The sequence below is a fragment of the Dermacentor albipictus genome, chromosome 2, assembly GCF_038994185.2.
Source record: "Dermacentor albipictus isolate Rhodes 1998 colony chromosome 2, USDA_Dalb.pri_finalv2, whole genome shotgun sequence".
NCBI lineage: Eukaryota > Metazoa > Arthropoda > Arachnida > Ixodida > Ixodidae > Dermacentor > Dermacentor albipictus.
Genome location: NC_091822.1, coordinates 113,688,936 through 113,704,668, shown reverse-complemented (window position 1 = coordinate 113,704,668; position 15,733 = coordinate 113,688,936). Strand labels below are relative to the sequence as shown.

Here is a 15,733-nt window from a genome sequence, read left to right as displayed (position 1 = left end):
CGTGTTCCCAAGTGCGAAATCCTTTAAAATTGATCGAAAATTGTTGTTTAATGTGACCCTGGTGGACCTTTACGGAACGTGCCATGCGTTATCAAGCGGTTGCTGAAACAGAGTACCTATACCGCAACATTTGCTTGTAATTTCAGTGGAGCGTTGGCCTATGCACTATATGAACACTTGACCAAGAAATTGTTCTAAGGACCTGAGGTCGTCTCAAAATACATGGTCGCAACAGTTGTTCTTAAAACAAAAATCCGGCCAATCGGCCACGATTCATGCTTTGGTGAACAAGTTCCGTCTTCGGCAAGCCGGTGCATACTTTTTAAAGTGAGCCAAGCTATGCACAATGACGAGGTAGGTTTTTGTCTGCCGTCATACGTTTCCGAATGAAAGTGCAGCGTTGATCCGCCATAAGCTATAGCCAACGTCCCCTTTTCCCTCCTTAGTTCATACAATGTGGTTCTTGGCATTCACAATACATAGTATAAAATGACAAACATGACAAATCACCGAGGGAACACGTAAGGCTGCGTTCATGAAGCATTCCAAGTTCATTTATTTCATTGGCAGCAGTTCTTGTCGAGTGACATACAAACTTGTCTTGAGAGTGCCTCGGTATTCAAACAACTGTTCCCGAAGGAGACAGAAATATAGTTCTTTGATGAAAATATCAGGACAGTAGGCTCCATCTGCGCAGCAAACACAAGAAAAGTAAAACATAACCGTTTTCAGTCCTTCCACGCTACGCAAGGAAACCATGGATGGCATAATATTTGTATATGAAATATAATACCTTATACCAAGGGCATCAGGAATACTAAACAGGCACTGCTACTACTGTGTCGTTTTCCTTAGAATAATATTGAAGAAAAGAGAGCTGAACTCGGCCGCACAAGAAGGAAAACGGACACAAAGTTAGTGGGTCGCCGTCACACCTCTCTGTTATACAAGAATTATCTGCCAGACAGCCAACCTATCCACCAGTGTGCGTGTCATGTTGCCGTTCTCTAGTATATAATGTAAGATGAAATGTTTCCTTGATTACGACGAAGACGCTTAATAGCATTAAGGCGCAGTAGCGAACAAAATGGCACATAGGATGAAGAACGGCGCATTACCTTCTATAACCAGAGCCGGCATATGCGGCGATGTATGCAGGGTTATATAGGGTATGTGTCCAAGTCATTTTTACTGGTAAAGTTGGGTTCACTCGACGCCTGTTACGACTACCTTCTGTTAGCGAACGCTCAACTTTTAAGTAGCGTTATTTTTAAGCTAGCACACACTGTCAGTAGCTATTTATTTGGCACATACAAAAATAAGACCAACCTAGCTTTTCTGGGAGTAACCAACGTATCCGACGGTGTCCAGCCTCCGTCCATAGCTGAATCCGTACTGAGTTGCACCATAGGTGTAAGAGTAGCGACTAGGTTGGGGCTCGACACGGCGGCTATAGCGGGGCAAGTAAGTATAACCGGCCACGTGGACACCACCAGTCACCGCGACGGGAACTGTGGTGTGGACGCCGTGGACGGCCGCGGATGTGTAGCTAGACACACTTGCCACACTATGTGGAACTCCCGGTCGAGAAGTCTCGAAGCTGGTCACACGCGAGGCTTCGGAAACAGCCGGGGCCTGATGCACGGCGGTAGACACCACGGGTGCCACGTAAGGAGTATCAGCCACGGCGCCATCGTAGCGGTGGCTGTAGCGTGGCAAGTAGGTGTAACCAGGTACATGTACGGCACCAGTCACGGCAGTAGGAACCGAGGCGTGGACAGTCTGGAGGGAAGCGCGAGTGTAGCTGGAGACTGCGGCCACAGTGTGCGGGACCCCCGGCCGAGCAGTCTCAAAGCTGCTCACACGCGAGGCTTCGGACGCGGTAGGCGCCTGGTGCACTGCGGTAGATACCACAGGTCCCACGTAAGGAGTGGCTGCCACGGCGCCATCGTAGCGGTGGCTGTAGCGTGGCAAGTAGGTGTAGCCAGGTACATGTACGGCACCAGTCACGGCGGTAGGAACCGAGGCGTGGACAGTCTGGATGGCAGCAGGAGGGTAGCTGGAGACTGCGGCCACAGTGTGCGGGACCCCCGGCCGAGCACTCTCAAAGCTGGTCACACGCGAGGCTTCGGACATGGTAGGCGCCTGGTGCACGGCAGTAGATACCACAGGTCCCACGCAAGGAGTGGCTGCCACGGCGTCATCGTAGCGATGGCTGTAGCGTGGCAAGTAGGTGTAGCCAGGTACATGTACGGCACCAGTCACGGCGGTAGGAACCGAGGCGTGGACAGTCTGGATGGCAGCGGGTGTGTAGCTAGATACTCTCGCCACGGTGTGGGGTACTCCGGGTCGAGCAGCCTCGAAGCTGGTCAAACGCGAGGCTTCTGACAAGGTCGGGGCGTGGTGTACGGCAGTAGACACAATGGGTGCTACGTAAGGAGCGGCTGCCAGGCCGGTTACTGGCACGCCAATGGTGGTGACGCTGTGGCCAAAGGCCGCACTGGCCAGGGCAATGATGAAGAAGTACTGCAAAAATGAATGAGAAGTTTGGTTACCTGCAGAGAAAACATCATGAGGGGAGTGAAGCACTCATGTTGGACCTGAGTGGCGTCAGAACTACTCGGGCCCTATGGCATAGTGCTCCTTATTTGAAGTGCTTTCAGGGGGTGGCAGGACTTGCACCAACGGCTCGCTCAGAAATGGCAACTTTGTCACAACTCTTTCCGGCATTGTGAAACGAGCCATGGTAAACATTTATTGCCAGTAGCGCAATGGAAATTATGGGCCTTCAAGATGGCACAATCTCGCATGCTGTGGGAATTGTTCTGGCGAAAACCCACAATCTCATGACACCTCCTGGAGTCAACTAATATAAACAAACTCCTCTCCGGTACTCATCGCAGGTAATTTTTACTCACTGCTGCTGTTCGTCGAGAAACACGGTAGGGGCTTGATAGAAAGCATTCGTAGGCTTCGATCATAACAATTTAAAAATATATTTCATGGCCAATATATGTTCATAGCGGTATCAGTCGCAAATAATTCACTGGTTTTCTTTACTAAACATACCGATGCTAGATAAAAAGAAGTAACAAATATCAACGAACCTTACGGCTTTCATGGTCTAAGATGCTTTACTTGTAGACGCTCCTCCCACGTTGATCTGGTAGTGGGACCACCACAAATCTCCTTTTATAGAACTCAGCGAAACGTACTAACAAAAAAAATTAAAGGAAACTTTTGTACGTAGACGCTGAGCTCCTGAGGGTAAGGATGAGACAGGTATTTCGAAGTTAAAGGGTGTAGGTTGACCTGATCATCATGAGCGAAACACGTGGCAGTGTAAGTGCGAAAGAGGTCAATGGGATTGGGAATATTCAGTGCGACTTATATTTTGCGAATAAACTCTAAACGTTGTTGTTCATAGAATGAATAAAAGCAAAAGTTTTCAACTACGTTTACCTCTTTACTTCGTTTCAAACAGATTCCGCTTCGCCGTAGTTATGCATGAGACTTAATGTCAAGGACGCATTCACATTAGAGTTGATCCTATAACATTTAACGACAGACATACCGGAGCAGGCGTGAGGAAATGGAAGGTGCTCGAAGATAACATCTACAGTTTAGCCTTTCTAGCTTTAAATTTCGTTGCGCAGATAGCGCTGGTCTCGCATTCGGGTGATGCAGCAGATGTGTCCCAGATGTCACTGATAGCCTGCGGGGATTTTTCGTACGAAGTCGGCGTCTAATTGGACCTAAGTTTAGCGGCTGTCGGCAATATTTTCTCCTCTGTTTTACGCCTTTTCTTACGCGCATGCCTGGAAAGCAAGATGTATCGCGTCAACGGTTGTGGTAGACTTGGTGAAATGCGTAGCACCATTTGCTCTATGGGTTCGGAAGCATCTTTTGGGAAGATGCCTGATACTAGGCATGGTCTGATTCAACGACACTGCAGCTCCGAATGATTTCAGGACGGGGATGAAAACGCTGTAAAAATGAGAAAGTTTCACGAAAGCCCTTTGCACAGGCTATGCACTGTCACTCAAATGCAAATACCAAGCTCAACTGTACGGGTAGCCGGTACAAAAGTGTGTATGAATTCCACCCGCACGTGACCTTTGCTTGTGCCAACGACGAGTGAGACAGTTTTATCAATCATAATTTGTTTGTAGCAAATAGCATCAGTAGACTTGAGCCCACATTTAAAGTAGATCTATGCCGCGGGTATTTCTTGTCAACACAAACTACGAAGCTTTCTCCTTTCTCCGTGTGGCATGGTAAGGCTGCTTTTTAGGTGGATGAATAATGTGAAAGATGTCTTTTGTGAGTTATCAAGCTTTCAAAGTATTCCAAGAATGTCTTTCGCAGTGGTTGGATTTCTGTTCTGTACTTTGGCTGCATCATTGGTTAGGTTAGGTTATGATTTATACATGTCCCTTCTACCCATACGATGTCCAAATTAAGTATAGCTAACCACAGACCTCCCTGACTTTTACTGCGAAGCTGTCTATAGCTAGGATCCAGGATTTTATGAGGTCCGCGCTGGAATAACTCTCCCCGAAAATGGAAGTGAAAGAGCCAACAACAAAAGCAAACACATATCGCCGCTCGCGTTGAAGCTCGGTTCAACGGCCACCTTTGTCTTAAACGGCGCTCCGTCGCAGCTGTGTCTCTGTGAATGTATGACGTAGTGCGTGACGTAGTGTGCGTCTGATAAGGCGACAAAGAGAAATTTTACAGCGAAAGTGTATACGGCTCATGTCCGAGGTATAGTGGCGTATGCAAGCAGAAATTATCATTGTCAGTAATGTCTCGAGAGTCGTCAGCTTCTTGGTTGGCGACCCTTGGTGCAACCTCACGAACACGTGCCACTGGTCGTGCGTTGGTCATCGTCATATTCTTCCACAGCTAGCTGCGTTGTGCAAAAAACTATCATTATCACCAATGGCTCTTTCGAGTCATTGTCACAGCTCTATAGGTGAACGACGTAAATGATCTCAGTTTCCTTCCTCGGGTACAATTTTATGGCTTCATTGTGCAAAAAACTGCCATCATCAGCAATGCTTCGAGCGTCGTCGTCATCGTCTTCCACAGCTGGCTCCGTTGCCACTTCCCGTCGATCCTTGCGTGGGAGACGGCCACTGTGCGCTGACTAGCGTCCTGCAGGACCTTTATCAAAGTTTGTCCAATACAATAATTCCATTGTATAAGCTCACTTCTCTTTTGTCATCGTAATAGGGAGGCCGGGTTTACGGTGGTATGAGCTTATCGTATGAGTATGGTATGTTCAAGTGGGTATGAGCCAGAGCCATTCATTGTTTTACGTGAATTTCATAACAGAGGTGATACGCGAATGTGTCTTGCGTCACGATGACCCCAGATTAGGACAATAAGTTTGCAGCTTTGTTCGAAATTTTGTGCCTCCTCTGTGTTGTGCGCTAAACAGCTTTGTTGGTAATCCACCTTCACAGAGTGCAATGGCTCATGGACTTTATTATATCTGAAACAAGGTCCATATGAAACAGTTACCACGGTTCACACAAATTGTGATGATATTCAACAAGCTTCGATTAGACAATAATAAGCCACAGCCTTGTGAGCTAGTGATGCAAGGTCCAGTCATTGATGCCGTAATCTATCGATCCTATGATAATTCTCATGTGCACCATTTCCATGCCAATTTTTACTCACGTAACCACAGCGACCAGTTCCTAAACGCTGAGTTATTGACCAGCCGCTGTAGCCTCGTAACCTCAAAATGCTTCCAAGTAATCTGTTCCCGAACGTGAACGAACGCAAGTGACACTTAAAGAGACAAGTGGGACCGAATTCACGAAGCTTTTCATTCGCAAGTAGTGTGGCTGGCTGTCTTCTCTAAGACAATGGCCTGAATCAGGATTCCCTGAAATATGATCTAACGCAGAAATATAGCGTCAGAAGCTTTTGTGAATACAAGCACCGCTTATTTTCACCCTAATTTGTTTCTTTATTACTCTATCGCTTGTGCTTCCCCAGTCTTTCAAATTTAGCTATTTCCTACAAGCCGGCACATGTACGAACATTAAGATATGATTTTATTTATCAGCTGAAAGTTTACATGAAGTAATTAGGTCGGGTGACGTGAGCAGGAAACATGCCGAGTCACCGGTTCTAGCCACGGATGCGCAAGACCAAAGAGCCGAGAAGCTGAGAGGTCTCTTCTTGTAGACAGTGGAAGAGGCACAGGATTTAAGATCCCGTTGATCCATGGTACAAATCTAGACCGAACACACAGCAAAAAACATTGCCTCAGCAAAACTCTCTCTTTGTTCTCAAGTGTTTACTACAAGTTTCTTGTTTTTTATGTTCCTCTAACATTCTGATTCAGCATCACTTGTAGCCGTAATACTAGCAATTTGTCGCACATTTCATGTGCGACAATATGCAAATATTACGGCACAAAGAAGGAGCAGTAAACAGGCAGTGCAGACGAATGCGTGTACGGGCCGATCCCGTAAACAATCCGCGTTCGCATGCACAGTGCATATTAAATTCAAATGGTCTGAGGACAGCCAAATGAGTGTAACGCAATAATAATAGAAAAAAAGAAGTTATGGGGCTCTTTTTTTTATGTCAGACGAGATACAACGGCACCAGCCGAAAGGTGAACCCACGCTTCATCTGAAAAAGGCTTTGAGAGAAGCACCGCATGGCTAGTTCTTCCCATTTACAAGGTATTACTGCAATATCACGACGCTCATTCCTTGGCATTGCGTGTAACAAGTATATCAAGATTATGGTTCATCACATGAGGAATCCATAGTCGGTGACAACCTCTAAATTATAAACAAGGTCCTCCTGAAAAAACGAAGAATACCTATCCTTCATCTTTGAGAGCACGGAGCCAGCCACACTTATATACCACACTTATATACAATCCATACGTCCATCCACACTTATATACAATCAACAAGGTTCGTTTTTTTTTTCTCTAACACAAGGTGTATTACGTGTTTAAAACAGCATTTTTATTCGATACACATCTGTGTTTTTGTCACCGCTTATAGGGTGAAACATTAATGTCTAAAGCAAAGCATATGGTGGATCTTAACCTCTACCTAAGATAATGTTTTTGCTTGAAATAACGAGCTTTTATTTTCCACTTAGCAGAGCGCGTACATCCCAGCGACAAAATTTTGCGGGGCACGAGATTTCAGAAAAAGCTGAATATCTACGCAAACTCACAGCACAGTTCGGTATTTGCATTTCCCGCGTCGACTAGAATATGCTAACAATATTGTCGTATACAGTTTTACTGGTATCGCTACGGGTGGCTCGGGAATTGAACGTTTTCAGCGATCCCGCAGTCCGTGAACTTTTGTCTCCGGGTGTACATTAGCAGAGCAAAGTCATTCAACTGTGAGCAGGTTTCAGCTGCCTTGGCTCTCTTTCAGCGGTAAACAGCAGGTGCACTACATTTTTAGTGTTTCTGGCTTGTTTGTCACCGACTATAGCCACACAAACTGTCAGCATTTGTCAACTGTCAAAATCAGCATTTTTCTGCGTCGTACATAGCGTTCCCGCGCTTGAAGAAACCTGCTTCAATCATCCGCGATTGTATGCGCAAAGTAGCGTTTCTCAATGATTCTGCCTTTTACCGCTAGCTCATAACGTTCCGCGTCTGCTTCCCAGAGAGCCAAGTGGGAAGTAGGCTCCCGTAATTACTTCGCAACAACTGAACTACTGTAGTGTTCACGTTTGAGCAGGCTTAAACACTGCAATGGTGGACCGCCACAGAGATTCATAATTTTCCTCACTTCTACAAATTTCTCGCGGTGGTTACAGGTTTTGTGGCCTTTAGCAAACGAAGCGTTAATACAAGGAGAGAAAAGAAAGAAATTAGCTCAGTTATCTTTTTTTTCATGTTACTTGTTGATGCTGTACCAGCTTTAATGTTTCACATGTACACAAGTAGGGTACCGCATTGAATTAGTTTTTTTTTTTATCTTGCATGTGGTTTTGTTTTTGTTGGTAGTTTGAGGTTACTGGTTTTTGGGCGTTCACGGTGTTTGTGGGCAAATGGCTATAGTCAGTTTGTGGGTGTTTCATGCGAGGCCCATTGCCTGTGAAAAATGTTATGTTGCTCTGTGCACATATCTACAATGCTCATCCCATTTACTGTGTGTGCGTGTCTGTGTGTGTGTTTTTTTTTCAGTCGTTCTTCCGCTGCCTCCTCCCAAACTAGCAATGAGCCAGCATTACTAAATCAATGTTGGGCCTTCCAGAATCTGAGAAATCACATATCAAAGCAAAGCCTTCAAGGTTTCTCTGGCACCCACGTGAAGAAAGCCGATCGCTAAGGTTCGTCTAGGAATTTAAAAAATTTTATGGAAGAACTCGATCGAGCTCATGCGCTTTTGAGGGTCAGTATACGCCGTTCTTCCGGCGTGTGCAATTGCTTCTGGCAGGAGCGGTGCGGAAAGCATACGCTTTGTGGTTGGTTTCCGCTACTCTGAAAGAGCCCTCACCTGGGGAGCGTTCTGGACAGCATTTGCGATTGATTCAGTCGTCTCTGAGCGAGACTAGACAGTTTTAGTTTAGCGTTTGTAACCGAGCGTATTACGTACGCTAAGAAACAGCGTCGTCCTCACTGCTCATGCACGCAACGTTATTGGGTTTCTGCGGTTTACGTGCGCTATGATAACATACCTAATTTGGTGAGTTTAACGTTCGTAATGTTTACAGACGCTAAGAAATAGCGTTATCGAACATGGCGGCACTCATGGCTCCCGCTTCAGCAAGAATTCTACTTATGGCTTGCACTCTCACTCGCGTTGATAGCCAGTAACTATTCTAATGAGCTTTCATTTTATCTAAATTCACCTGAAAGGTTAGTTATTAGAATATAGCGCGTCCATTTTCTGACGTCGTTCAGCGATTCTGGCGCCATAGACCTCACGTGACGCGTCCACATAGCAACAGCAAGATGGTTGCTAATGGATCGTCTTGGCTTGGATACGTTTGGCACGAGGCGTCAGACGGTGCCATGTTTTATAACGTCTTTACGTTTGCGTTTCCGTACGGTAAACAAAAAGACTTGAAAGAACTCGAACCGTAACGCCTCGCAAAGGTGCTTACGCTTAACGTACGTAAGGCGACAAACGCTATTCTAAAGCTGTCTATTTCCGCCGAGGCAACCCCACTAGAGAGGGTGGGATTGTCAATGCGTTCCATGACTGCGTCTATTAACGTTTTACGTTTCTAAAGTTTGTATGCGCCAATGAAGATTTCAATTGATTCAAAGTGCAATATGTCATGAGCGAAGGGGTACATGGGCTGGCATTCAGCACTGGCCAATCCAGAGACCTATCCATACACCACTTCTGTGGCCAAAAAATTCTGTAGAACGAAGGCATTCAAGTGAAGTACGTTTGAGGTTGCTGAGGTGTAATGTAGGAAGCGTACGAGTCGACAGTATTTAGTAATCATTCTAGGGTACAATAGGAGAGAATTTGTCGCTACTTGTTGCTGGGCTAGTGGTTTCGTGCTTATTATGGTGCAGTTAGGCACGAAATAAGCTTAACTAAAGCCAGCGCCATCCAAGTAATATCGGCATGCTTGGCAGAATCACAGATGCATTGGTACGTTAGTTCTTGGAGACATGTCACATTAAAAATAAACACAACATTCGTATCAGTTATGCGTGTACGGCTCTGCGCTTATTGTATTGTGTGTTACAATAGGCAATTTCTGAATTTCCCTTTCGCAATTCGATCTCCGTGATCTGATTGCGATGTGCAAATGTACTTGCGCACGCTCGCACCTTTTCTACAGATATGAACCTTTTTATTACGACTGAACTTAGCTAAAAGTGACGCTCTTCTTTCCCTTGGTCTTACGTTACCTTGTTTCGCATCCTATAACACCGTAGTATTCTGGTGGGGTTCCTGTCTGGAGTGTCGGGCCGAAGCCAACAAGCACCCACCCACGCCATCCTAACAGACCCTAATCTAAGCGACATCTAACATGCTTCCTGACACTTGCATGCTTCGATCCTTAAAATTAAAAAATAAATATTATTGCATTACATCTTATCAAGTTGTCCAGGGGTCTTAGTCACAAAATTATCCTTACGCTAGAACTGACAGTCCTAATGCCGTACTTATTATTATTGAAGGCGGCCGGCCAATGGCAAATGGCACTTACGAAGGAAAAAAAAAAGCTTTGTAAATTGGTCCCCAGGCTCGCATGATCCGCATTCACGCAAAAGTGTTCACACTTGATTTGCTGACCACTTCAAATTTAAGAAAATGGAGATGACGGCCATACCGTTGGCGAAGACAACCAGCCAATGAAAAACAACACTTACAAACGAAAACTTTTCTTTATAGGTCCTAGGGGTCATATTCAGAAAAAAAGTTCTTATGACGAAACTTTTTCTAAAAGCCTGTTGCAGCCAATCGCGATGTTGGGCATGTTATTACTGAAGAATATTAACCTGTTGGGCTAGTTGGTTCGACATATCTTGCAAAGGAGAGCGCAGAAGGGGTTCGGGAAAACGAGACATGACAGGAAAGATGCTCACTTCCAACTGAGTTTATTTAGAGAAAATAAAAAAATTAAATTGTGGGGTTTTACGTGCCAAAACCAATTTCTGATTATGAGGCATGCTGTAGTGGAGGACTCCGGAAATTTTGACCACCTGGGGTTCTTTAACGTGCACCTAAATCTAAGTACACGGGTGTTTTCGCATCTCGCCCCCATCGAAATGCGGCCGCCGTGGCCGGGATTCGATCCCGTGACCTCGTGCTCAGCAGCCCAACACCATAGCCACTGAGCTACCACAGCGGGTATTTAGAGAAAATAGACGACCAGTACCGTTTTTTGCGCATGCACTGATATTCAGTTATATTGAACAAAATTAAAAATTTCACAGTGATCTTTGTTTACATTTTATTATGCGATCTTTCCAAAATTTTAAATTTTGTACAAACCAATTTGACGCCACCGCATGCGCACAGACACTTCTGGTGCCCTATTTTCACTGAGTAAACTGAGTTGGAATTAAGTAATACCCCTGTTACACGGGCGCTTGCAACGGCCGTTAACGCAAACGGCAGTTGAACGCCGTAACGGCAGTGGGAACGGAACGGTGGTGGCAGCGCTCACACGGCACTTTCCATGCTCAGTCGGTTCACTTCCGTTTCGACGATTGATCACGTGACTCTTGAACTTTTTACCTCAGCAACTCTAAAAAAATTTTGTTTCTCCAATTATTTTCTGCGCTACATGCTGTACAATGTGTTTGTTTAACTATTTGCAAAAGTTGTTTGCAAAAGTAGCGAAGAAGCTCAATTAGCCGATCCAATCCGATCCATGGCGTTGCAAAATGACTGCGTTTGTTGTGGTTTCAACGTGGTGAAGCATCCCATTTCACGTTTCATCGCTTGTACTAACTGCAGCTTCACTGCGCATATCCTTTTTTCTTTCGTACCGCGAGTGACCGTCTGCGTGATTCAGCAGGTGCAGTGTTGAACGTGGTACGACTTTGCGACGCGCACCCCAGAACAGCCGCGGAATGGCGGTTAGCCGGCCACCTTATGATTGCGACCGTGATTGTCCACCCGATTTGCTTCTCCTGATTGCGCACTACGAGGCCTTGTCGTCTGCAAAAAGGGCTGAACTGCAAGCTGTGCGCATTCAGAAAGCGTCAATCAAGAAGAAGCGGAAGGCGGCCGAGAGGCGATGTCGCAGCCTCGCTGCACTCGCTGTGGTGATGTCTGCTAGGCAAAGGAGTGTGTGGACGCTTTCCAGACCACCGTCTTGGTACGACACCACCGTGCCGACGTTGTCGGATCAAGATTTCAAGGCCAACTTTCGCGTGAGCCGTTCCACATTTGCGTACATCGTGAGCTCGTGTCCTTCACTAACACGGGAGGATACAAACATGCGAGCTTGCATACCCCTACACCAGCGCGTCGCCCTCTCGCTGTACAGACTCGCCACATCGGCAGAGGAAAGGACTGTGGCTCATCTCTTCGGTGTGAGTCGGCCATCCGTGAACCTGATCTTCCGAGAGTTTTGTGACGTTGTCGTAGATGTTCTCGAGCCCCAAGTTGTGCGGTTTCCGTCACTGAACAATGTTAGAGACCACGTGCGACAGTTCGAAGCCTGCACAGGCTTTCCGCAGGGCTTTGGCGCGCTGGACGGTTGCCATATAAAAGTCTCGCCACCCAAAGAAAATGCGCAGGACTATTACAACTATAAGGGCTGGTATAGCATAATTTTTCTTGCTGTTGTAGACCACAAATACAAGTTCATGTTTATTAATGTAGGGTCTCCAGGGCGCAATAATGATGCAGCAGTGTACAGAGGCTCGATATTACCGGACGTAGTAGGAACTGATCTGTTCACTTTACCAGGCCAGATTATTGACGGGATACCAATAGGAGCGGTCCTCCTCTGTGACCAGGCCTTTCCTTTGCAGCGTCACTTGATGAAGCCTTTCCCTCACATGAGTGCGAGCAACCCAACAGTGCAAATGTTCAATTACACACTCTCAAAAGCGAGGCGTGTCGTTGAGGATGCCTTTGGGAGATTGAAGGCTAGGTTCAGGATCTTGAAGGCAATTGAGTGCCAAATCGAAAATGTCAACAGCATTGTGCGAGCTTGTTGCATCCTTCGCAATGTATGCGAGCACATGCGTGATCAGTGCGACACACAGTGGAGTGCTGAAGCAGCAGCTGGGGAGCTTCCGCATCCTGTTTGTGTGAGCAACGCAGTGAGCTCGTCAGGTGAAAGTGTCCGACGTGCTTTGGCCAAGCACATCTTTTCATTGAAGCCATGACTACTTCGAAAAGCTTTGTTTTAGGCATGCAATCGTGAACAATGAACAGAACGTGAAAGACTGGGCAATTTTTGGTGCATGTGTGTACACAGGTCTTTATTCGGGGCTGTCTGGGCAGTCAGGTTGACGCTCCTGCCGGTTTTCGAAGTATTGGCGGATTATGGTGACCATTTCACGGTGTAGGTCATTGGCCTCTTCCTGGAGTCTCACCGTCTTTTTGGATAGCTTGTACTCCTTTTTTGCCATCTTTTCGGCATGGTTTTCCTGCCTTTCTAGAAGCAGCACAACTTTATCTATAGATGTCGGCTGTCCCCTTTTGCGTGTGTGACTTTTCTCGGATGATGCAGCAGGTGTTGAAGCCTGGCTTGTCGATGCTTCACTGGTCGAGGCAAGACTGGTCGACGCCTCGACATTTACGGTGTCTGGACTGCTCGGCGCTTCTGATGCCGGTCTTGAGGCAACAATCTCTGCACCCTCTGGCAGCCGCTCCACCATGTCCAGCTTAAGAAAAGAATAAGAACAGAAGATTACTGAATGTTGCTTCTAAGTGATTATTACAGCGTTGCATGATGAGTGGAAGTGGTACACATAACGTGCAGAAACACTTCAATATACTAGAATTTTATGCAATAGTTGCTGTTTTCTCTAAAAGAGTTTTGGTACACCCTAAAGCACATGGCCTACGCTGGTACCCTTTTTGTAACATAACCAGCCTTACCTATCTCACCCTATTTTCACAACTCCAAGAAAAGTAAGAAGTATTGTGTCTTCCGGATGTCGGAAATGTTAACCAATAATTTTGAAGCTACACAAACTGACGCTTATTGAAATTATCTGTGCATTTTAGTACTCTGGGACACAACAATGCCTCGTGTTCATGTCATGCGCTTTAGCAACATGAAATTCTCTTAACTTTACTGCCAACTGTCTCCAGCGACAAACCTGACCGGCAAAAAAAAATTCAGTGTGTCAGTCCATTTCTAGGGTTTGCATACAACCAAAATAAACAAATGTTGCACCTGAAAGCTCTCTTGAACCAGGCTTCTGTCATTCATGGGCAGGTTTCCCAAGAAGGTGTGAATCCGTTTGTAGAATGGGCACTCAGTTGCAGCAGACCCAGTGCCAGCAGTGCTTGCCTTTCTGAAATAAAAAGTACAGCTAAGAGTCACTTCTTTATGTCGTAAGGGATGAACACGATTTTTTTTCTGCACAAGTGCAAACTGCCAAGATCAATGAAACTCCTTGTGCTGAAAGTTAAAACTGCAGGCAAGGCGGTAAACAACAAGGAGGAAGCTGTTGAATTATCATGCGAGTTCAATAGGCTTCGATCAAAATCAGCTGATATCAAGATACAAGTTATTAGCCTGTAGACAATGTCAAGCCATAAGTTTGGGTGAGATTCTTGATTAGGATATGCATTCAGCGCTTTCTGCTCTATTCAAAACGTAAATTTCAATCACTTGGGCTGATGCCATATGCACGACATAGTGTGCTTTTTCCTGCATTTCTATATGCACGACTTCGTCAGATAACAACATTTCAAGTCTTTTAGCACACTGTGTTGACAGCTATCTAAAAGTAAGACCACACCCCAGCCTCTGAAAATAGTGTGTAACTATAATAAATTGAGTGGTTGCGTTGAAAAGGCAGGTTCTTGATTAGTACAGTGGTGTTTTGTGTCGAAAACGACCTAGAACGTGCCACTCCACTCCAACTAAAAAAGTAATGCATACAATTAATTTTATTAGTATAGTATTATTGTTTTGTGGCTAATGGAATTTGCAAATAAAACAAGAAAGCAGTACTGTTTGCATTTAGTGCGAACACTACTGCTTTCATAGTGTGACTTTAGCTATTGTTAGCTGCACTGCATCGCAAGCTCCAGGAAAGCTACTGCACATGTCAAGATCTTATTTCGAGTAGCTGATCGAACAGACTTCTCGGTGCAAATACATTCTGTCAGGCTACGCCGGCCATGCCTAGATTACGGCAAACGGCTACATATCAAAACGAATTGTACTACGCTAAGATGCTGCATGAGAGTTACAATGAGTCCATAAAGTCGAGAAAATCACGTTCGAGCCCACTTCAAGCAAAATTTGACGTTGCCTATGGCGTCGAAACACACGTCGGGCAGTGCGGGGCGCCAGATTTTATTGAACATGCCTGACAAGGCGTATACATGTCGGCTTAAAAATCACTAATAAATGCGTGGCAACTTACTTGTGGGCCTGGGCCAAGTTTTCCATCTTGTGTTTAATCTGCTTGACTGTGATGCACACAGCGTGCCCACATTCCTCGCTTGCGAGCTGGTTAAACAGCGCCGTCATCCTCGCGTACACGGGCGCATTGTGCTTTTGCGCTCGCAGTTCGGCCAGGTGATCTTGCCACAAGTTAATAAGCAAATGCGTGAGTGACACTGTCCAAGCAAAGCGCTTTTGCGCCGGCGCGCTCACCTGCAGCGTGGACACGTTGCTGCTAGGGGCTGCCATCTCGTCTATTGCACGACGAAACGGACGGAAGCGGCGGCGCAACGGAGACCGGCGAGCTCCGTTGATTTCAATCGCCGTTGGATTTCCAACGGCGCTCGCGCGGCCTAACGGCCGTTAAGGCCAACTGCCGTTTTCCTTAACGGCCGTTAAAGTGCCCGTGTAACAGGGGTATGAAACGTTTGAAGGGCCCTGTAATGGCTTTTACAAACAGCGCATTCAAGTTAGCGTTCCAGTCTCATACGATAGCCCACAGCGTTTGTCATACAACCTGCCAGCGCATTTCCTTCGTCCACGAAAAAAGATGAATAATGGTGATAAGGATGAATAAGCCACCCGTTTCGGCGCGCATGGCGCGCAGAGAGAGAGAGCGAAAAAAAAAATGTAGGAGGAAAAGGCGCTCACACTCCGAGCGCGC

At 46.0% G+C, this 15,733-nt stretch overlaps 1 protein-coding gene across 1 annotated transcript; it reads right to left on the bottom strand.

Annotated features, from left to right (window-relative positions):
• Positions 1-1,329: 1,329 nt before the first annotated feature.
• On the bottom strand, positions 1,330-15,318 carry LOC139055768 (adhesive plaque matrix protein-like). The gene is made up of 3 exons (XM_070533302.1): positions 15,283-15,318; positions 13,037-13,327; positions 1,330-2,526 (listed from the first exon to the last, which is right to left on the bottom strand). The coding sequence occupies exons 1-3, from the start codon at positions 15,316-15,318 to the stop codon at positions 1,330-1,332; spliced, it is 1,524 nt and encodes a 507-aa protein (XP_070389403.1).
• Positions 15,319-15,733: the final 415 nt, after the last annotated feature.

Excerpts from the sequence above, each read along its gene's own strand:
- LOC139055768 (XM_070533302.1), bottom strand. The coding sequence starts at position 15,318 with ATGGCAGCCCCTAGCAGCAACGTGTCCACGCTGCAG. Across the intron at positions 13,328-15,282 it reads GCAACGTGTCCACGCTGCAG|CTGGACATGGTGGAGCGGCT; the intron begins GTGAGCGCGCCG and ends TCTTTTCTTAAG. Across the intron at positions 2,527-13,036 it reads ACAAGCTATCCAAAAAGACG|TACTTCTTCATCATTGCCCT; the intron begins GTGAGACTCCAG and ends TCATTTTTGCAG.